Source organism: Trachypithecus francoisi, unplaced genomic scaffold (assembly GCF_009764315.1).
Source record: "Trachypithecus francoisi isolate TF-2019V2 unplaced genomic scaffold, Tfra_2.0 Lachesis_group3, whole genome shotgun sequence".
Taxonomy (NCBI): Eukaryota; Metazoa; Chordata; class Mammalia; order Primates; family Cercopithecidae; genus Trachypithecus; species Trachypithecus francoisi.
Genome location: NW_022681468.1, coordinates 11,388,317 through 11,410,288, shown reverse-complemented (window position 1 = coordinate 11,410,288; position 21,972 = coordinate 11,388,317). Strand labels below are relative to the sequence as shown.

At 50.1% G+C, this 21,972-nt stretch overlaps 1 protein-coding gene across 7 annotated transcripts in view; it reads right to left on the bottom strand.

The window, feature by feature from the left end:
- SYNE3 (spectrin repeat containing nuclear envelope family member 3) overlaps positions 1-21,972 on the bottom strand; it is a 117,474-nt gene that overhangs the window by 34,178 nt on the left and 61,324 nt on the right. For 6 of the 7 annotated variants that reach the window (XR_004432310.1, XM_033191446.1, XM_033191441.1 and 3 more), the window contains 10 exons: positions 19,292-19,466; positions 15,274-15,456; positions 13,820-13,963; positions 12,187-12,321; positions 8,937-9,098; positions 8,635-8,807; positions 8,051-8,180; positions 5,586-5,747; positions 2,022-2,171; positions 867-905 (listed from right to left, as the gene is read on the bottom strand). Coding sequence is in view for 6 of the 7 variants with exons in the window: in XM_033191446.1 (XP_033047337.1) it covers positions 867-905; positions 2,022-2,171; positions 5,586-5,747; positions 8,051-8,180; positions 8,635-8,807; positions 8,937-9,098; positions 12,187-12,321; positions 13,820-13,963; positions 15,274-15,456; positions 19,292-19,466 (1,453 nt within the window). In the remaining variant the exon portion in view is untranslated. The remainder of the gene's footprint in view (positions 1-866; positions 906-2,021; positions 2,172-5,585; positions 5,748-8,050; positions 8,181-8,634; positions 8,808-8,936; positions 9,099-12,186; positions 12,322-13,819; positions 13,964-15,273; positions 15,457-19,291; positions 19,467-21,972) is intronic. The other variant, XM_033191445.1, reaches the window with a different exon arrangement.

The window sequence follows — 21,972 nt, the reverse complement described above, 5'->3', positions numbered from 1 at the left end:
GGGAGACACTCCGGGCCCCAGGGAAGTCTTCTGCAAGTCACAACGTGGAAGGTTAACAACATGGCTTTTGGATTCAGAGGCCAGAGACCACTGAGGGGCTGAGGCCTTCCTTGAACAAGTCACTTCAGGCTTGCCCCTTCTGTTTCCTCATGCTGAAAGTTGAGATTATACTGCCTCCTGGGTGTCAATGGGAGAGTTACAGGAGAGGCCCTAACCACAACTTAGCACAGTTCCTTACACACACAGTGGATGGCCAATACATAGCATCTCGAGTAAGAATCATACCTGTTTCTCATTGTTGTCATTATTACTGCTGTTATTGTTATTGCTTCAGCCTGCAAAGGCCCTGGGAGTGACTCTGAGCACGGCTCCACAGGGTAAGTGGAAACACCTGCCTAGTAGAACTCAAAGGCACAATCCCTCCCTCTCCTGTCCCTACTGAGCCCTGCAGACCCTCCACCACCAGGGTGGCCACACCGTCCAGTTTACCCACAACAACCCAGGTTTCCTGGGACAGTCCTGGTTCACACCTGCTGTCACAGCCTAATCACTGGTAGCATCTTTGTCCACTCCCCAGCGTGTCCTGATTTGGGAAGGTGAACTCCAAGATCCCCTCTCTGCTATGTGCCTGTCACAGCAGAGGACTCTGCACACCCTGGCCAGCTTCCCCCTGAGCCTGGGGCTTCTTGAGACCAAGAATCCTGGGGCCCAGCACAGCGCAGCCCAGAGTTGATCCCCCATAAATGTTCTTTGGTCTTCCTGGAGCCTTCCAGAAAGCCCACGAGTCCTGCCCCAGTGTCACAGGCCCACCAACCCTCCAGGCACCCTGCCCGCTAGCTGTGTGGAGCAGATGGCAGACACTGTACCTTTTGGAATCCAGTCGGCTCCCCTGGAGAACTTTGTGTCTGTTATTTTAGGGAAGGAGAGGAAAAGGGGGAAAAAAAATAAGTTAAGTGAGTGAAACTTAAATCCCAACAGAGCCTGTAATGGAATATTCATTTTGTCAGGGGAGTGTTTCTTTAAAACTTCTGGTCATCTGGACAGCCTGAGCCAGCAGGTGATTCGATTTAATGAGCTTTTTAACACACTTCAGGCCCAGCTGGGATTCTGTCTGGAAAGGCGGTGGCCAAGACCGGCTGGGGCCATGGCCGACCTGGCTTGGGCTAGGGTGACACCTAGTGGCCGTCTCGGCTGCTGCGGGGCCAGGAAAGCCTGGGGCACCCAGCTTGGGCCTGGGGTCTGAGGCTGAAAGGGCCCTTAGGGGCCATCCCACCACCCTCCTCAGACTTAGGGACCTAGGAAACTTAACCTCTGTGCCTCAGTTTCCTCATTGGTTCACAGGGCATATAACAGCACCTCCTTTAAAGGACTGTTATGAGGACATAGCATTGAGCAAAGGTTATGATCATTACTAGTTTTGCTATTATTATTATTATTATTTTGTGTGGAGACACAGGGGCCCCGAAAAAGGAAGGTGCTTGCTCAACTAAGACACAGGGCAAGTTAGAGACATGGGGCTGGACCCCAGGGCTCCTGATGCCACTCCAGTGCTTCCCCAGGTCACGCCTACAACACAACGGTGGGTCTGCAGGCTGGCTCTGCCACTGACCACCCATGCAGCCTTGGGCAAGTTTTTTCACTGCTTGGAGTCTCAGCTTCCACTCTGGAGGCTGGAGATACAATGACCTGAGCAGAGGGGAACCATACAGACTGAATGGGATAGTGCACACAGAGCCCTCGGCTTGGGAGGTAGGAAGCACTCCTTACACATTAATTACAAGGTCACTGCTGTCCTGATTGGGACTCCAGCCTCATGAGGTGGTTGGATGGCCAAATGGCATCACCTGAGTCAAGTGTCCAGGACCCTTGAGTATCCCTGTCCTCTAAGTAGTCATCTCTGCCTGGTGTGTGAATGCACAGGGCAGGGTGGATGCGGGCTGAGCACTGTATCCTCAGGCAAATCCAGGCCCAGCTACAGTCCTGTCCCTGGAATCTGGGACCTGCACATCCTTGGCACCTACCAGCAGGTAGCCGGAGTCCTTCAGCTTGGACTTGTACAGCATCCACTGGTAGCGCAGATCTTCCAGCTCGTCCGAGGTCCCCCTTGCCGGCCCAAGATGAAGGAGGTTCTCAAAGAGATGCTGACCTTCTGGCACCCGAGCCTCCAGCTCCTGGGGGAAGCAGCAGCGTCATGGTGGGGTTTCCAAATGGCCCAGACAGCCCCACCTGGCTGGTAAGGATGGGTCCATCAAATTTCACTCAACAGACAGGTAGGAAGGGAGGAGGCAGACAGAATCCATAAAGTGGGACTCCCATCTGTGCAGTTCAAGCCAAGGCCTAGCCCTTGCTCTCAGGAACGTTACAGGATGGCCTCCTGCACGGAACGAGCAGCTGGGCTGCAGACCTCCAGTGGTTACTTCCAACTGTGACATTCCAGGACCAAGTCCTCCAGAGGGCTTGACTAGAGTTTGCCTCATTCTAAAAGTTGTCATTGTGAACATGTCTTTCTGTTGGCATTATGAGCCTGGCAGAGTGGTGTTGGAATGTGCAGATTTTTCTCAGGAAATAGAAGTACTGTGTTCCCTTGGGATGGAACCTTTTATTCTCAGGACTCCGGAGAGGTGGTGTGATGGGGCAGTAGCAGCGGGGCTATAAATCCGGGAGCCCAGGTTTAAGTCCTGGCTTTGGATCCTGACTCTGCCCCATCCTACTAGCAAGTCATATGGGACACCTTGCTTAGCTTCTCAGAGCCCGCAGGAACGTATGCTGTACAAAAGCAAGTGGGTTTAACTTGAGGAACAGAAAGTCATTTCTGATATGGCTGGAATCGGGTGGTGGTGCGGTGGGGGCAATGAGAGGAGCAGCCAAATATGAGACAGGAGAGGCAGGCAAGGAAGACTTCCAGGTAATGGCCAACTAGATCATTGGGACCAAACCTCTCACTAAGGACAAAATATTTAAAGCATTTTAAAGGCATAAAAGTATTAACAAAAGAATGTGAGGCACATCGGGACACAACTTGGGACAGAATGAAAACCCAGGGCAGACAGTGCTGTGTTCAGACCGGCTTTTGTCCACAGAACATTTGCCAATTTGGAAGGAATAGCTGTAAAACACCTGTGCTTTTGGCAGCCTCACTGGGCTGGGGAGACAAAGGTCAAAGTCTGGGCCCTAGCGAGGTGGAGATTCTGATAGGATTCATTTACCCTTTTGCTGAGCTCCTAAAGCCTTCACCCTGTTAAAAATGAACCAGAAGTAAACCTGGACCTTGTGGAGACTTGTAGCCCAGTTCAAAGTCATCTTAGTAGACCAGGGAAACTCAAGTCTTGAACTTGGATTTAGTGGTCCCAGAACGAAAGGTCCCTACTTGCCTGGCAGTAGCAAATGAAATAGACTCTGGAGGAAAAGATTATCCTAAATCAAATCTTTTTTTCTTTTTTCTTTTTTTTTGAGATGGAGTTTCGCTCTTGTTGCCCAGGCTGGAGTGCAATGGCGCAATCTCAGCTCACCGCAACCTCCACCTCCCAGGTTCAAGCAATTCTCCTGCCTCAACTTCCTGAGCAGCTGGGATTACAAGCATACACCACCACGCCTGGCTAATTTTGTATTTTTAGTAGATATGGGGTTTCTCCATGTTGAGGCTGGTCTCCAACTCCTGACCTCAGGTGATCCGCCCGCCTCGGCCTCCCAAAGTGCTGGGATCACAGGCGTGAGCCACTGCACCCAGCCTCTCCTAAATCTTAAATCACTCTTATACATATTTTGGCAAACACAATGTCTAGCACACAAAGCAGCCACACAAAGACACAAGAAACCAAGAATAAGAACAGGCAGAAATAATATACAACAGAAATATTCATAAAATGCCTTGAGATATTAGAATTATTAGACACAATCTGTAAAAAGCTATATTTACTATGTTCAAATAATTAAAAGATAGGCTTAAAAATTTAAGCAAGCATCTGGAAAGTATGAAAAATGATAGAGTTTCAGTTAAGACGTGAGTTATAAAGTAAGAAAAAAAAATAAAGGTAAGAAAAATGATAGCCTAGATTATTAAAAGTACCAAAAAGAAGTTCTAGAACTGATAACTACAACAACAAAAGTGAAAAACTCAATAGACATGTGTAACAGAAGATGAAACACACCTAAAGAGAGAATTAGTAAGCTGAAAGATGGATCAGAAAAACTATCCAGAATGCAACACGAAGAGAGAAAAGGATGAAAAATACACAAGAGAGAGTAAGAGACATAAAGCACACAGTGAGAAGTAGTTACATATTTTTAAATGATATCACAATAGAAGAGGAGAAAGGGAACAAGGCAGAGGTAATATTTTAAGAAATATTGTTAGTAGAAAAAAATACGAGTAACAAGTTTGGGAAGTAAGAGAAAAAAAATAATGTTAGAGAATTTTCCAGAAAGATCCTAGACCACAAATTCGGGAGTTAAAATGAATCGCAACCCAGATAAATAAAAAGAAATTCAAACCTAAACTTGCAGAAAAATAGGAAAACAGAAGTGAGCTGGAGCCTGGTTGAGAAAGGCCTTGAGTAATAAACTCAGGGGTTAAACTCTATAGTGAAAGGTTTTCATTACGGGGAGGACAGGGTCATATTTGTCATTCTGGCTGCAAAATGAGCCATGACCTAGATGGGAACCCAACAGGAAGAAGGGAGGATCAGCTGGGAAGCTACAGCCATAGTCAAGGCCAAAAACGGTAAGTGCCTAAATCAAGACAATGGTAGTGCGAGGAAAGAGAAACACAACATATCTAGGAGATGGAATCAAGGAGCTTTAGCAACTGATTAGATGTGAGAGTGAAGAAGACAGAAGAGAAGTGATAGTACAGTTGCAAAAATGGCTGTGACTTTCCCCATCTCCCTCCCCACAGCCATATCCATACCCACTGCCACATGACTTTGCCATCCCTTCCATCAAGTGGCGGAGTCTGTTTCCCTTTCCTTGACTCTAGGCTGGTTTTGGCAAACAGAATGCAGGGGAATTAATGTTATGCTGGCTCCTAGTCTTGACCTCAAAAGTCTTTGCCTGCTGCTACTGCTCTCTTCCGCCCTGCCTCTGCTATGAGAAGTCCAGGCTGTGCCACAGGAGTATAAGAGATGTGTAGTCCATGTCATTCTCATCTCTAATAGCCCACTAGCCCCCAGAAGTAGAGACACCCAACTGACCTACAACTGATAGCAGACAGACTGCAGGCCCTGCCCGGTTGAGTTCAGCCTAACTTGCTGTGCTTCTGAACCATGGGTTAAATACCTAGTTGTTGTTTTCAGCCACAAACTGTTGGGATGGTTTGTCACACAGCAATAGCTAAGTGACACAGGAGTCAAGTGATTAGTGGTGATATTTTCCAAGTAGGGAAATACATAAGCATGCTGAATACATGAATGAATGCCAGAAAAAGTTCTAAAATCTTTGAACCAAAAAAGTATAAAAGCCGTTATCTATACACACGGCAGAACAGCTCACAACTGTGGGTGTGCTCTTTCTCTTGAAGAGCCCCCTGGCGGCAAATGCATCTGTGGGTGCAAACCCTATGGATGAGGGACCTTTCCTGGGGAACAGACCTGTAGCTTCGATTCTCTGGTCCTCAAGTCCTCGGCTGCAGAAGTCCTCATTGCGATGATTCTAACCAGCTTGGAATTTTCCACCTGCAACCACTGCTCAAAGTTCCTCAGGAGCTGGGAGAAATCTTCATGGCTCCCTTCTTCTTCCTGGAGAAGATTTACCTGTAGGATCACACACGGCCAAAGCATCAGAGGTGAAAGAGACCCCCTGGCCGTGTGTCCTGGGAATTCCACCTGAGGCAGAGGGGCAGGGACGAGGACAAGATGCCCAAAGTGGTGACAGGAGAGGCCTGGGGGATGAACAATGAATCTCTACACAACATGGCCACATTTAGGGGCCAAGAACATTCCTCACTGTCCCCTCTCTGGTCCCCTGAGAGGTGACAGAAGCCACCGCCACCTCTTACCAGGGTGACTATACAAATAGTGACCCTTCCACCATGCTTGTCCCCTCGGGGCTCCATGACTAGAGTGATCTGACTATGATGTAAGCCCATGCAGCTAACTTCCTGGTTATCCATGTTGGTGCCTCTCACTCCTCCTCAGTGTGACCCAGGAGTCTTGGTTCCACTGCATGTGCTGCCTTCCCTGTCCTCTGAGCCTGGGCCTGGAGACGTGTCTTGGCCCCTCAAACTGGCACTCGAATTTCTCCCTCTGCTCTTCACACACACTGTCTCCTCTATTGGGAACACACCTCCCTCCTTCCTCTCCTCACTGCCACTCAGCCGTGAAAATTCAGCTGAGATTTCTTATCTTCCAGGAGGGGCTTTCCTGTCCTGGACTTGGGAACTGCTGCAGACTCCCGTGGCCTCTGGCCTGTCTGCCAAGGTGCACCACATTTTTTTTTTTTTTTTTTGCTGCTTTTTTTTTTTGGAAACCCTTATTTAACTGCCTGTGGATGCCACTCCCTTGCTTCTTTCTTTTCAACAAAGCTCAGTTTGTTTAAGGGCAGTAAGGGAAAGTGATGGGTGAAACAATGTAGTTAGTTTCTTTTTTTTTTTCTTTTATAAAACATAGCCATTGGCCAGGCGCGGTGGCTCAAGCCTATAATCCCAGCACTTTGGGAGGCCGAGACGGGCGGATCACGAGGTCAGGAGATCGCGACCATCCTGGCTAACACGGTGAAACCCCGTCTCTACTAAAAAAAAAATACAAAAAACTAGCCGGGCGAGGTGGCAGGCGCCTGTAGTCCCAGCTACTCGGGAGGCTGAGGCAGGAGAATGGCGTAAACCTGGGGGGCGGAGTTTGCAGTGAGCTGAGATCTGGCCACTGCACTCCAGCCTGGGCGACACAGTGAGACTCCGTCTCAAAAAAAAAAAAACATAGCCATGGCACAAAAATAGACCCATCTTGTTTGATTTTAGTTTCCATTCTGGGGCCAGAGGAAGTGTCCAGCCCCCATGCTCTCTCCCCTGCAGGTGCTACTGCTAGTGGCTCACAGAGGCGAGTATCTCCCGGGCCCAGCAGCACGGGCCTATCCTGAGAGCTTGTTAGAAATGCAGAATGGAATTGTGGGCCCCAGCCAGATCTACTAACTCACAGTCTGCATTTTATCTTATTTTATTATTTTTTGTTGATGGATTGATTGATTGAAATGGGGTCTTGCTTTGTCACTCAGGCTGGAGTGCAGTGGCACAACCACAGCTCCCTGCAGCCTCAAACTCCTGGGCACAAATGATCCTCCCACCTCAGGCTCCTGAGTAGCTGGAACCACAGGTGCACACCACTATGTCCAGTTAATTTTAAAATATTTTTTATAGAAATGGGGTCTTGCTATCTTGCCCAGGCTTGTCTCAAACTCCTGACCTCAAGCAATCCTCCTGCCTCGGCCTCCCAAAGTTCTGGGATTGTAGGTGTAGCTCACCATACCCAGCCCAGAACCTGCATTTTAATACAAGGCTGGGTGCCCACTGAAAAGCTCTACACTGGATTCCAAGTTCTCTGAGGGTGGGAAGTGCTACTCACAGCTGTATCCTAGCTCTGAGCACAGTCCTTGGAACAAAGTAGCACTCAGCAAATGGAGGCTGAGTGGAAGAATGAATGGGAAAATGAATAATTTGATGTCTTTGAATAACAAGGAATAACTTTCTTTTCAACAAAGCTCAAGTTTGCTTACGGGCAGTAAGGGATGGATGAAACATGGCACAAAAATATTCCCATCTCGTATGGTTTTGGTTTCCAATCCAGGGCCAGCAGGAAGCTTTCAGCCCCGACACTCTCTTCCCTGCAGGAGCTGCTGCTAGCCTGGCTCTGCAGACTCTGGGATCTCTGAGGTCCACTGTGGAGCAGGATCAATTGCTCTTTGGGCCACAGGTGGGGCAGGCTCAAATAAGACAGGACGTGGCCAAGTCCTCAGAGCAGAGCATGTTGCCCCAGACAGGGAGGGGCCTGTGCTGGAGACCCCTACCCATCTCTTGACCTGAGGGCCTGGCCCCTTCTCCCACAGCCCTGCTAGATAGACTCACCTGTCGACGATGCCTGGGAATAGGATCCATGGGGTCGATGAGAAATCCTGACTTCGGGATGTTGTTGGTGAAAACCATTTTCTTCCCTGAATCCACTTCCATCCTCTGCAGGTGCCAGTTTCTGATGAGGCTGAGAAGACAAACTCAGCCCAGTCAATGCAGAGATGTGGTGGGAACCCACCAGGACATGGGAAAAGTAATAGAACTGGGGAACCACGGGTGACGAGTCAGTGCCCCCATTGAAGTTTGTCAGAATGGTCCTGAGGCATGCTCACATCCGGTTTCTGACTTTAAACTCACAGTAACCTGTCATGAAGGTGCATATGCCCACTGATGCAGATGGGGAAACTGAGGCTCAAACCAGTATGGACTGGAGGCTAGCTCCTAAGATGGGGACAGTTCCTGGCTCCTCCTGCTCCTGCTAGAATAGCCAATAGCCAACTGGGCCAAGTGTGAAGGTGCCCAAGGCCCCTGGCTCCACACTGGGCAGCACCCTGGCCATCTGCTCCACAAGCACCTGAGTGCCCCTGAGTGGGCAGAGGCGGTGTCCCAGACAAGGCTCAGAGCCTAGGAGGCACTCTCACCTCAGCAGACTTTCTTCCAGCAGCCTCAAGGCCCGCCACGACTCTGCCAGCTCCCTGAGCTCCTCCTGTACCACGGCAGCACCCTCTGGAGAAGACTTCTCCATCACCAGCCAGCCCTGCGCTTCCACCAGGGACAGCTGGGCCTCCTTCTCTGGGAATTCTGCCACCAGCCTCTAAAGGACACACAGACACACAGAAACATACACGGTGAAGGTGGAGGGAGGTTTCTGCTCCTCGGTGTGGGAACGTTGGCCTGTCAAGGCTGCTTCTTTGGGAAGTGGGTGAGGGAACCACCGCCTTACCTCAAACTCGGCCTCTTGGGACTCAGCATCCCCCGGGCCAGCCTCTCCCCGGTGTGCCTCCAGCTTTTGCGTGGTCATGGCAATCCACTGCCGCAGCTCCAGCAGTTGGTGGCTGAAGGTGCAGTGCTCCTCCACGCTCTGCCGACACCTGTCCACAAGGTCCTGCAGCGTAGCCCGGGGAGCCCAGGGTGCCCTGAGTGCTGTCCAAGGGGGAGACCCCTGCACCACCTCCACCCTGCAGGGCTCTCACACCTGCTGGGGACCCCAGAGCTCCCCACCAAGTAGCACCACAAAAGGCTGGGCCGGCCCTTCCCTCCGCACAGCACAAGGAATTTACCCTGGGAAGATCAACTCTGGTTTAAAGCCTGTCTTACTTTTAGGAAAACGACCAAGTCTAGGTGTGGGTGGGGGAAATCGGATCTCCTGTCCACCACTGATCCAAGTGTAAATTGGCCCAACCACTTGTGGAAACCATGGGTCAAAATCTACCCAAAATGAATGTGGCTGTAGCTGATGGCCCAGCCATTCCATTTCCAGTGCATGCCCCGGAAATGGGAACATGTCCTCACCCAGGGGCATATATGTGACAGCCGCAAGCTGGAAACGATCCAAGTGCCCATCGAGAGCAGAATGAATAAATACACGGTGGTATATATTCACATCATGGAACGTTTTACGGCAGCAAGAATGAACAGTCTATAACCACATGCCATACGGTAGATGAATTTACAACCATCATGTGGAGAGCTAAAGGCCAGGCACAAAAGAAAACATTCTGTCCAATTCAATTGAAATGAAGGATAACATCAGACAAATCCAAGCTGTGTCGCGAGAAGCCTGAAGTCAGAGCTCCCCTTGAGGGTCGGGAATGGTGAGCTGGGCGTGACCACAGGCACAGGGGCTTTGGGAGGCGGGTAATATTCTGTGCTTTAGCTGTCTGCTGGTAACACAGATGCATTTAATTTTTAAAAAATTCATCGAGCGGCACACTCAGATATTCGCATTCGGTCTTTCTTTGTTCTTTTTCCCTGAGTACTGTTTCCTGGGCCAATCTATTGCTCAGCTCTCTGTCCCCAGGAAAGGAGGACACTGTCCCCAGAAGGGCAGCCATTCTCTATGCCCCTGGCCACCCAGCCTGAGACCCGTGGAGCTTTCTTCTTTCCATAGCCCGCCATGAACCAGTCAGACCCCAGGGCCTGCCATTCCCATTCCAGCTGTGTTAGCTGGATAAGGTCATGACTCTCTGCAGGGCTACCATAGGCCCTGCCTTCTGCATTCCACAGACACCGGCTGAGACCGCTGGATACCAGGCCCATACCCGGGGCTGGGCAGACTGCTGCCTCTGTCCTCAGTGAACCATCAATGAGGGCCTGAGAAGTTATCTAAAACTCCACTTCTCTGAGATGTCCCTACCACTGTCCCCTCCTGGTCCCTGTGTGCCAACATTAGACCAGACGCCTCCAAGGGCTTCCCGTGCATAGAGCTGTGATCTCCAACATGGGATACCTGCCCCCCAGGGGGACGCAGAGACTGCCTCGCTGTAGGGAAGGACACATTAGATTAACAAGCACTGGGTACCAAAATAATAAAAGGGCAATTTCTCTTTAAAGAAGAATAGAAACAATCAATAAGAGTTGGAATATCATCGTTTGCAACACCTAGTGATCCTCAGTTAATGCTGCTTCTTATAATGACTAATCTAGCCCATCATTTGGATGGAGGTATTAGGAGACTTCTGCTGCTTTTGTGGGTTTCTATGGGCTCCTGAGGAGTGAGGACAGTGTGTCCTATTTCTCTACTGCCTCGACCTTGAAACTACTCACTGCTAGTTTATTGAATGTAACTAAATGAATTCATCCAGACATCAATCGTCACTTAGACCAACGGGTCTCCACAGGTGGTGCTTTATTTCCCGGAAACCGGTGGGGAGGGTTTGCAGTTGTTGAGATAGAGGTGGTGAGGGTGACACTAGGAGGAGTGAGAGGGATGGGCGCTCGCATTCCACCCTGGGGCGGACAGTCCACCAAAGCAGAATTGGCCCACATCCCACACGATTTTCTCATGTCCTCCTAATATCCACAGCAGTAAAAAACCTGATTGTCATGACCTGAGCTCAGACTCTCACTCCAATCAACACACAAACACAAAGAACGTTTTGCAGTTTTAACAAACGTACTGACTTCTCTAGAGCTGCACCCTTTGTGTAAGTGGACGGGAGACTGCTCTTGGCTTTGATCAAAGTTCTATCAAGCGTTATTCACATTTCAGAAAACCACATCACTGAAGGTCGTGATGGCTGTGCCACTTGACACGACATTGACAGCTGTCATGCAGGGAGGACACGTTCTGACCCCTCCTTATGTCTTGAGTGTGGCCATCTGGGAGTACTTACATATTGAAGGACAATATTATATTATAATTATTTCCTTTGATTTCTCTTTTCTGTTTCCTGGGTGGGTAACTTACATTTCCTATGAATTTCAGGAGTGTAAAGAGGAGGTTAGGAATATTTGGTATGAAATAGGGTGTGCAAAGTCAGGTAGCATGGAGAGCTCTCACTGCCTCACTGGGTTTTTTCTTGAGGTGTGAGCGCCAGAGACCCTGCTTTCTACTCCTCAGGGCTTGTTACAAAGGCAGACCGAGGACTGCATCTGAATCAGTGTCACAGTGGAGCCTGGAGTCTGCATTTCCACTTGTCCTCAGGGCAGTTTTGAAGGAGCTTCGAGTTCCATCCCCACTGCAGGAAGGGGACTGAATCCTGGGCGAACCCTAGAAAGAGCCAAGGTGGCCACTAGAGGGCACTGGCGACAAAGCTCTGTGGCCTCCAGGCCTAGTGCAGGCTGCAGGGGACCCAAGGCTGCCCGTGCTCTGGGCTGCCTAAGGATTCCAGCAGTCTGCTCTCTTCTTTTGCCTCATGGCCCTAATCTCGATAGGTAATTGTGCATTGACTTGTTTGCTTGATGATTAATTGTCCATCTACCCAACTGGGGTGTAACTCCCAGAAGAGCAGGGGCCTGGGCGGTCATGCTCTGCTACCTCCATCCTTAGGGCTACCTAGAACACCGCCTGGCATATGGGAGGTGCTCAATAATTATCTGTTGTATGAATGAGGAAGGTAAGAAAAAAGGGAGAAAGAAAAAAGATAGGTTAGAAGGAACAAAGGCAGGAAAGGGGGAGAAAGTCCCCAGGCGTGTTGGATGACAGGGGTCTGCTCTCTGTCAAAACACAGGCCCTTCTGCCAGCCCCTTACCTCCAGAGACCTCTGCAAGGCCTGGAAGTCGGAGGAAAGCTGGTCCATTTTGTGCTGGTGGTTGGGATTCTCCTGGACCAGAGGCCTCGCAGCTTCCATCTGTGCCCCCAGGTCCAGCCCCTCTTCCTGCAGCCCCTGCAGTAGAGAAGGGAACAGGTAGGCTCATCTTCCCACCTTTCCCTCCCTCAGGGTGGCTGATCAGGGCGGAGGCTCTGAGTGGGAGAGCCTGGGAGGGGTGACTTCCCCAAGGCGGTGGGGCTCTTTCATACCAGCGGAAGTACCAACCACATGGCTGGTCTGATGGGCCCACTCTCAGGGCTGGAGAGATTTTAAAAATCAGACACAAATATTCTGGGACACCATGAAAATAAACTCTGCTACAGGCCAGATGGCATCTTCAGGGACGAGCTCACATCGGGACTCATAGTTGGCGACCACCTCTCATTATGAAGAAACACGGCCCAATTTTAGTTTTAAAACCCAAAATGCACTATTTTTTTTCTTTCTTTTTGGAGACAGAGTCTTCTTCTGTCACGCAGGCTGGAGTGCAGTGGCACAATGTAGGCTCACTGCGACCTCCACCTCCTGGGTTCAAGCGATTCTAGTGCCTCAGCCACCCGAGTAACTGGGATTACAGATTCCCGCCACCACGCCTGGCTAAATTTTTTTGCTTTTTTGTTTTTTTTTTTTAAGTAGAGACAGGGTGTCGCCATGTTGCCCAGGCTAGTCTCAAACTCCTAAAGTCAGGCAATCTGCTCACCTCCCAAAGTGCTGGGATTACAGGCATGAGCCACCACTCCTGGCCTAAAATGCACTATTTTTAATGTCTTCCAGAGAACACTCTCAATTTGTGTATGAGTTGTGCTTGGGTTTTAAAAAGAGAACAATTGTATCACATGCATTTTAAAAACCAGCAAGTTCCTTATCCAGCCAACAATGATCAACGGCCAACCTACTTACAGTCTACGCTTCAGAACATTTATTCTTTTTTTTTTTTTTGAGACGGACTCTCGCTCTGTCGCTCGGGCTGGAGTGCAGTGGCGCGATCTCAGCTCACTGCAAGCTCCGCCTCCCGGGTTCATGCCATTCTCCTGCCTCAGCCTCCTGAGTAGCTGGGACTACAGGTGCCCGCCACCTCGCCTGGCTAGATTTTTGTATTTTTTTTTTTTAGTAGAGACGGGGTTTCACCGTGTTAGCCAGGATGGTCGCGATCTCCTGACCTCGTGATCCGCCCGTCTCAGCCTCCCAAAGTGCTGGGATTATAGGCTTGAGCCACCGCACCCGGCCAGAACATTTATTCTTAATCTCAAAGTTGGTTTAACTGAACACCTGGACTCATTAAGAATACTTAGCAAAGCAATTCTAAAAACAAATACCAATGTTAGACTTTGGAACTGAGGAGTAAACAAAAAGACAGCTTGTCATTTTGCTGAGCTCAAGACTCAGTTGTTTGAGGTCAGGAACCATCAGATAAATAAGCAGAGGTTCTGTTGAGATGAAAGGTCAGATCTCAACCAAGGGTCTAAATTTCTGGCTCACGGCAGCTGTTGCATTTACTGCTAGACGAAGAAGCTGCTGCTGGGTGCAGGTGAGCGCCTGGGCAGCAGTGATTCAGGCCTCACAGACCCCTCACCTGTAACCTTGAGAGCTGGGCCTGTTTTCCAGGAAGGTCCCTCTGAAGCTCCTTCTCAACTTGGACCCTGACTTGGAGGTCCAAGAGCTTCCTCTGCAGGGGCTCGAAAGCCGCTCCGAAGTCTTTGTGCTGAGCGAGCAGGCTCTGCAGAGACACAGGACAGCGTGCACCTTAAGAGCGTTCCTCATGGGCACCGTGTTGTGAGACCTGACCTGCGCAGCCAGGCTGCTCTTGGTCTCGGCCAGCTCACGCTCACCAGGCACCGCCCGCTCCAGGAAGCCTGCCCTGAGCCCTGATGGAGTTGGGTGCCTCTCCTTAGAGTCACCATAGTGTCCTCACAGAACACTTTGGCCACATCCTTCTAGAACTGGGGCAAACTACACCCCTCCACCCACTGACCAAATCCCACAGGAGGCCTGTTTTTGTAAATAAAGTTTTATAGGAACCCAGCCATGCCCATACATTTACAGCTGTGTCCATGCTGCAGTGGTGGCACTGACGAGCTGCGACAGAGATGGCCTGCCCTGCAGACTCTAAAACCTTCACTATCTGGCCCTTCACAGAAACAGTCTGCCAACCCTTGCTGTAAAACAGCACTTCGATGTCTTCCAGTAATTGCCTATTTATTTGTGTCCACCAGCAAGCTGTGAGTGTTTGAGGGTGAAGACTTTGGCTTCCTTTCTTCATCCCCCCAGCTCCTAGAACTGCACCAGGCCCTGCAGATGGAAGGAACATGCATGGGAGCTGAAATCACGGACTGGGTCCTGGCTGTACCTGGACAGGGTCCTGGCTGTACCCCATATGGACCATGAGCCACCTTCTTGACCATCCTGCTTCGGTGTCCTCGTGTGTAAAACAAGAAAAATAACAGTACCTCCCTCACAGTGCTCTTACATGGATTCGATAAGATCAAGGATCTGGAGCTCTTAGCAACGCCCTGGCCCATAGCCAGTGCCTCATAGATCACAGTTATTATTGTCATTATCATTAGACGCTCAGCAAACATTTGCTACCTAAAAGAATAAGCTGTCCACAACGTGCCAGGCCATGTCATTGATGTAGAGTAGTCATTTTGAAATGTGTTGCTAATATGAGCCTCCAGCTCCAGGGTGGTTTAAATTTTACAAGGGCTTTTATCGCCATTTTCTTATTTGACCCTCCAGTCACTCTCTGCAGAAGACTGGACTGGATTCAATTTGATTGCAGGGGGTTTGGGGACAGGGCTGGGAGGCAGACAGGTGGTGGCTAGGAAGCCAGTTAGAGGGAGCGTGCAAGAATCCTACCCAGTTTACACACGAGGAGCCTGAGATTGTCTGGGACAAAGGGATACACCCAGGGCCACACAGTGGCAAGTGGCAGAGCTGAGTTTAGGACATAGGGCCATCTGCCTCCCCAGCGGGTGCTCCAGCCCTGTGGCCAGGCCGAGTCCTGAGCAGACGCCACGTGCTGCACACCTGCAGTTTGCTTTTCCTTTGGAGAAGGCTGTTATGCAGCAGGTCTCTGTCCCTCACGGAACCCACCACCTGCTCCAGGAGTGCCGTGGCTCTCTCCTGGCCAAAGACGCCAATCAGGAGGTCTTTCTTCAGCTGCAGCATTGTCAGTGGCTCTTTCAGGCGGGAGCTTTCCATCAGGGCCGCCTGTGGGAGACAAGACTTCTATGAACCACAGACCGGGCAGGACACAGCTCAGAAACACAGCCAGGGGCACAACTGTTCTGGTTGCAACTGCTTAGGAAGCTTACCATTGTGCAGGTATCTGAGGAAGCAGCAAACTCAAGTAGAAACAAAATGAGCTGGCAGGAATGCGCCGGCAAGGCCCTGAGTTTTGGGGTCAACTTTGATTCCTCTCTCGCCTCCCACATCTGTCTTTCTTGATACTCAAGCCTGAGTAATATCCACCTCCTACAGGCCTCAGTAGTCTGTCTCCTCTCCATGGCCTCTGCTCCTGACTGCAGTGCACCCTCCGCCTTGGGCACCTGGACCACACAGCTCCTAAATGGCTGCTGCCTCCCAGTTAGTTGGCTCCCCACCACCGACCCACCACATTGCAGCAGAACCCAGACCCAGCCAGCTCGATCCTCTACTCAGTGATCCCCCATCACCAGTAACAGTGGATGCACCCCCAGCACTACCTGCAACAGTGTTTTGGACATTTTGAAGGGAGCTACAGGCCTGTAGGAGCATGATCAGAGAGAATTCAGGAAGGCTTCCCAGAGGAGGTGATACTCAGCAGACTGCTGATGTGCAGGAGTTTGCCAGGCAAAGAGGAGAACTAAGGGGGCTCAGAAGCCTCCTATAATGGTAGCAGGCTGCCATACGGCCTGAACTCTGTACAGCCCAGACCCTACCTCCTCCAGGAAGCCTTCCCTGGCCCCATTCCCAGCCTACACTCACTCTTCTTGCCCCAAAAGCCCTGCAACTCTTAGAGCCTGAACCAAGCCTCTGGCTCCTGTTGCCTCTCCAGCTGTTTCAGGTAAGCACCTCTTGCATTTCTAATCAAGAGTCTGGGGTTCTGGAAGTCAGAGGTTTTGTCTTTGGCCAGAGTTCTTTCATTTTATACCTGATGATGTTGCTGAGAACCCACTCTCAGACTTAAATCACTGAGCTAGGCACAGAGTTGGGAGAGAAAGAACAAAGATTCCAACCCAGGTAAGTCATTTCAAGACAAGACAGAAAGTGGTCATTCTTTAAGCAAAGCTGGAGCTAGTGCCGTGGGAGTTCAAGGCGGAGGTGGACACTCCTGGTTGGGGAAATCGAGTACTACTTTGGAGAAGGCAGTACTGATGACAGGCCTTGAAGGGTAGGTGTTTCTGGAAGAGGCAGTGTAGCCACAGCTGATACAGCTGTACTGGCATGACCTGCAAACCAGGGCATCTAGCTTGTGTTCAGCCACACAGAGGTCAAGCCTCTCACTGTAGGGGAGTCACTTTTACCCCCTTTTCACCAAGCTCAGACACAATATTATGGGAGTTAAGAGTTTAGGCTGGAGAGTTGTGATCATGAGTCTGGATTATGACTGTAGGGGAGTCACCTTTACCCCCTTTTCACCAAGCTCAGGCACAATATTATGGGAGTTAAGAGTTTAGGCTGGAGAGTTGAGATCATGAGTCTGGATTATGACTGTAGGGGAGTCACCTTTACCCCCTTTTCACCAAGCTCAGACACAATATTATGGGAGTTAAGAGTTTAGGCTGGAGAGTTGAGATCATGAGTCTGGATTATGACTGTAGGGGAGTCACCTTTACCCCCTTTTCACCAAGCTCAGACACAATATTATGGGAGTTAAGAGTTTAGGCTGGGGAGTTGAGATGATGAGTCTGGATTATGTACTGGTTGGGAAGCTAGGGGCAGTTCTGAGCCTCAGTTTCCTCTTTTGTCAAATAGGTTCCCTGGCTCTGATCCCTCATCTGCAAAACAAGGAAGATCATGGTAGAAATGGAAATAAAACTACAGTGCATAGATATTCAAAGTATGTGAATTACGACAATAAAAAATCAGAAAGAACCTAAGCCTCTAATGGTGGCAACATTAAATTATGGCACACTCCAAAATAGAGTATTATCCAGCCATTGAAAATGATCACTTTTATTTGAATGATTTTAAATGATGCTGAGAACAAAAGCTCAAATGTGTGGAGTGAGAATATCAGAATATACAATTATAGAACTTGATCCCAAATACATAAACATTGTAATTAAATCTTCTGTCTCTTGGTGACCATATCTCATGAAAATATCTAAATGGATTTAATCAGATATAAAGGACAGATTTGGGATCTTCTGATCTAAAATTGAGGTTTGTGGCACATATGAAATTCACTCCAGGATGCCCTGAGGAGCACCTAGAAAAGATGTCCCATCATCCTTTGGAGCATGGGGCTGGAAGAAGAGGCCCCCTGGACCCTTGGAAAGAAAGGCCATGCCCTGCAGCTTAAAAACTATTAAGAGAGGTCTGGCACAGTGGCTCATGTCTGTAATTCTAGCATTTTGGGAGGCTGGGGTGGGCAGCTCACTTGAGGTCAGGAGCTCGAGACCAGCCTGGCCAACATGATGATAAAACCCTGAGTCTACTAAAAGTACAAAAAATTAGCCAGGCGTGGTGGTGCATCCTGTACTTGGGAGGCTGAGGCAGGAGAATCTCTTGAACCTGGGAGGCAGAGGTTGCAGTGAGCCGAGATCGCGCCACTGCCCTCCAGCCTGGATGATAGAGCAAGACTTCGTCTCCAAAAAAAAAAAAAAAAAAAAAAAAAAGCCATGAAGAAAGAAAACAAATTATTGGCCCAACATAAGCCCCAAGCGGAAAATCACAAGGGTAGACATTTCAAAATGCAGGCACATGGCCAAGTAGTGCACCCAAGGGTGAGCAGGGGCCAATCCTGGTTATTGGTTCTCCCCAGTAATACCAAGGTGGCAGAAAAAGCAATGGAGAAATTGCCCCAACATGTTCATCCCTATGGCTTGTGGGATAATGGGTGCTTTTCGTTTTCTTCTTCACATACCTTTACACTCTCCAAGTAGGTGTGCCTTTTATAATCAGAATGATTATACATTTCACACACGTTTGAGCCTTTTCCCACTCTTTGTGTCTAACAATCTCTAGACACAAAATCATTTTATGCACTTCAGAGTTCAATGATGTCAGAGACAGTACGTACAGGCATACTGGGGGCACCGTAATGGTGGACATCATGGCAGATGCTGTCTTCTGCTCATCCCACCGTCATTCCTCCTTCTCTCTTCCCAAACAACCAGAATTTTGGGAGGCAAAGTGCTTAGTTCCGGGGCACTGAGTCTAATTGGTATAAACCAGTTACGGTAATCCCATCATCCTTGCCAGTGATTGGGCCAGGAATAATCATATGACCTTGACCAGCCAATGAGATGTAAGGGGAGTGTGCAGGAGTCGGGAGGATTTGAAAGGCGGAAGTGGAAGTGGAGAGAGCCCCATGCACCCGCGGCTCCATCCGGAGCCATTTGTTATTCATGGGAGATGTATGTTTGGAGCCAGAGCAGTCATGCTGGGGCCATGAAGGGAGACCTGGCTTAGACCTACAAAGGGCTTGGTCCTGGTGACACCACTGAGCTATGGCCTGGCACCCTGGACTGCCTGAATGTCGCTGTTTTAAGATACCGCAGGTCGGGTCAGGTTTCCTGCCGCTTGCAGCTGCAGTAAAGTCAATGGCCTGAAACGCTGCTCTCTCAGGACTGCTGATGCCTCCACCTGGGAGGTGCTTGCGGGTGGGGAGCGTCCCTACGGAGCCCCGGGTTAACCCGGAGCCGAGCTGACCTTTGTCACTGTAACAAGCAAGCATGGACACTCCCTGTGCACCAGGACTCAGCAGACCGGCCGCAGTGAGCTCTCCCCAGATATCCGGAGGACCCAGCAGTGGGCCTTGCCCTGGGAGAGAGGCTGAAACTCCATGCCCCGCCAGTGGCCCACCCCAGCCACACCCAGTTGGCAGGACCATGGTTACCTCGATCTGGGGTAGGAAGGTGTGAAGGGAAGGCAGGTCCTGCAGGCTGGCAGTGACCTCCAAGAGCCGCTGGGCCAGGGCCCTCCACAGCTGCAGATCCTGCAGAGGCTGCTGGAAATGCTGCCACAGCTCCACCCCCGCGGCATTGCGCAGCCTGGCACTCTTCCCCTTCAGGCTGCAAGGAGCATGGAGGGAGAAAACGAGGGAAGAGAGAGAGTGGGTTCAGTCCAGGGATGAGGCCTCCACCAAGACCCTCAAGAGGCCCAGGGTGCACTGCTCCCAGGGTGGGCCTTCTCCTATCTCAGTTGCTGGGAGTGTCTGCAGCAGTAGACACAAGATGTAGCTGGAAGGGACTCTGGTTAATATTACTATGAAAAGGCATCAGCAGCAGGCCTGGGGTCTTCCTGAGGACAGACACCGGAGCTCCTTGGGACCTGTAGGCTCTTGTATAATTTACATTCATGGGCAAGATACGGTGGCTCACACCTGTAGTCCCAGCACTTTGGGAGGCCAAAGCAGGAGGATCACTTGAGGCCAGGAATATGAGACTAGCCTGAGCAACATAGCAAGACCCCATCTCTACAAAAAAAAAATTAAAAATTAGCCAGGCATCATGGTGCATGCCTGTAGTCCTAGCTACTCAGGAGGCTGAGGTAGGAGGATTGCTTGAGCCCAGGAATTCGAGGTTGCAGTGAGCTGTGATTGCACCACTGTACTCCAACCTAGGTGACAGAGCAACACCTGTCTCCAAAGTAAATATGTAAATAAATAAGAGGCATGAGTGTTCTCTGATTCTATAGTAGGTATAAAGAGCTGGGAGTTTGGAGCCAGACAGGCCAGCTATGTGACCTTAAGTGGTTCAATATTTTTTTTTGAGACGGAGTCTTGCTCTGCCGCCCAGGCTGGAGTGCAGTGGCCAGCTCTCAGCTCACTGCAAGCTCCGCCTCCCGGGTTCAGGCCATTCTCCTGTCTCAGCCTCCCGAGTAGCTGGGACTACAGGCGCCCGCCTCGTCGCCCGGCTAGTTTTTTGTATTTTTTAGTAGAGACGGGGTTTCACCGTATTAGCCAGGATGGTCTCGATCTCCTGACCTCGTGATCCGCCCGTCTCGGCCTCCCAAAGTGCTGGGATTACAGGCTTGAGCCACCGCGCCCAGCCAAGTGGTTCAATATTAATAAGCCTCAGTTTTCTCACCTATGAAATAGGCAACACAGTGTCCCTCACATATAATCATGTTAAGTGTTAGATGAGATGACACATGGAGACGTTATTCTTCCAGTAACAGAAGAATAATTAATTCAGACTGGCCCTCCCACTGAGTACAAAAACAAAAGGCAAACAAAAAAATTGCTTGAGCCGGGCGCGGTGGCTCAAACCTGTAATCCCAGCACTTTGGGAGGCCGAGACGGGCGGATCACGAGGTCAGGAGATCGAGACCATCCTGGCTAACATGGTGAAACCCCGTCTCTACTAAAAAATACAAAAAAACCCAGCCGGGCGTGGTGGCGGCGCCTGTAGTCCCAGCTACTCGGGAGGCTGAGGCAGGAGAATGGCGTAAACCCAGGAGGCGGAGCTTGCAGTGAGCCGAGATCCGGTCACTGGACTCCAGCCTGGGAAACAGCGAGACTCCGCTTCAAAAAAAAAAAAAAAAATTGCTTGATCAAAGTTTTAAAAAACAAGTAATAAAAATGTGAGTCCAACATCCAAAGCTACTTTGACCCTGAGGGCACTTACCAATCTGGAAGAAATAGCTGCAAAACTGAGTTAGGGTTTTGGCAGCCTCTCAGGATAAGAGTCTATCAAAAATGGGCAGATTCTGAAAACAGCACCTCACATGAAGCTGGGATCGCAAAGGTCCATGCCCTCAGGATAAAAAATGCACTGCAAGCAAGCCAGTACAACAGACAGATAGCCCAGCTGCATGACCAGGGAATACAAGCCTTGAAGATAAATTATGGAGACCCTAGACTAGTCCTGCCTGCCCCCAGGCATCTGGCAGAAGCAAACAAAACCCTTTCTTGAGTAAGATAATGTTATTCTAGGCCCATTTAATTTCTACAAATAATTTTTCAAACATAATGTCCAGCACCAAGTCATAGGAAACCAGTACCTGAAACCTCAGTGAGAGAAACCAGAGAGAGAGGAAGACCCTTGGCCACTCTGTTTCCCTGCCTGCTTCATGCACAGGAAATTCAACCCCCCAACCCCAGTCCTACCGCTACTTTAGCATGCCATGGGGGATCCAGGCCACTGCCCCAGTTTTATAGATGTGGGCCTGAGCATGCTGTGGGATGAGAGACACACGGCAAAGAAGGAGCTCCCTTCGTTCATTCTGAAAGAGCTCCTTGCACCAGGCAGAGGTAGGAGACGTGCGACAGCTGTGTGGACAGTTGTACCATGTTCAGAACACCTTGGAGGCTCATGCAGTGAAGACAGGTAACAGATTTCAAATCAACACTTGGCTCAGTTCCGCACAGGGAGGATACAGGGCTGCTGCTTTTGCTAAACTAGGAAGCTGGAAGGTCCTGCTGTGCCTGAGCCCAGGGGCTGAGGGGGCAGGTGGAGGCTGGTCTGGAGACAGCTCGGATGTTGAAGTCAGCATCCGAGGGCAGGGGAATGGAGTCGGTCTATTGAAAAGTCCTCCCTTTGGACCATCACCCCTCCCCAGTGCTAACCTGCATAA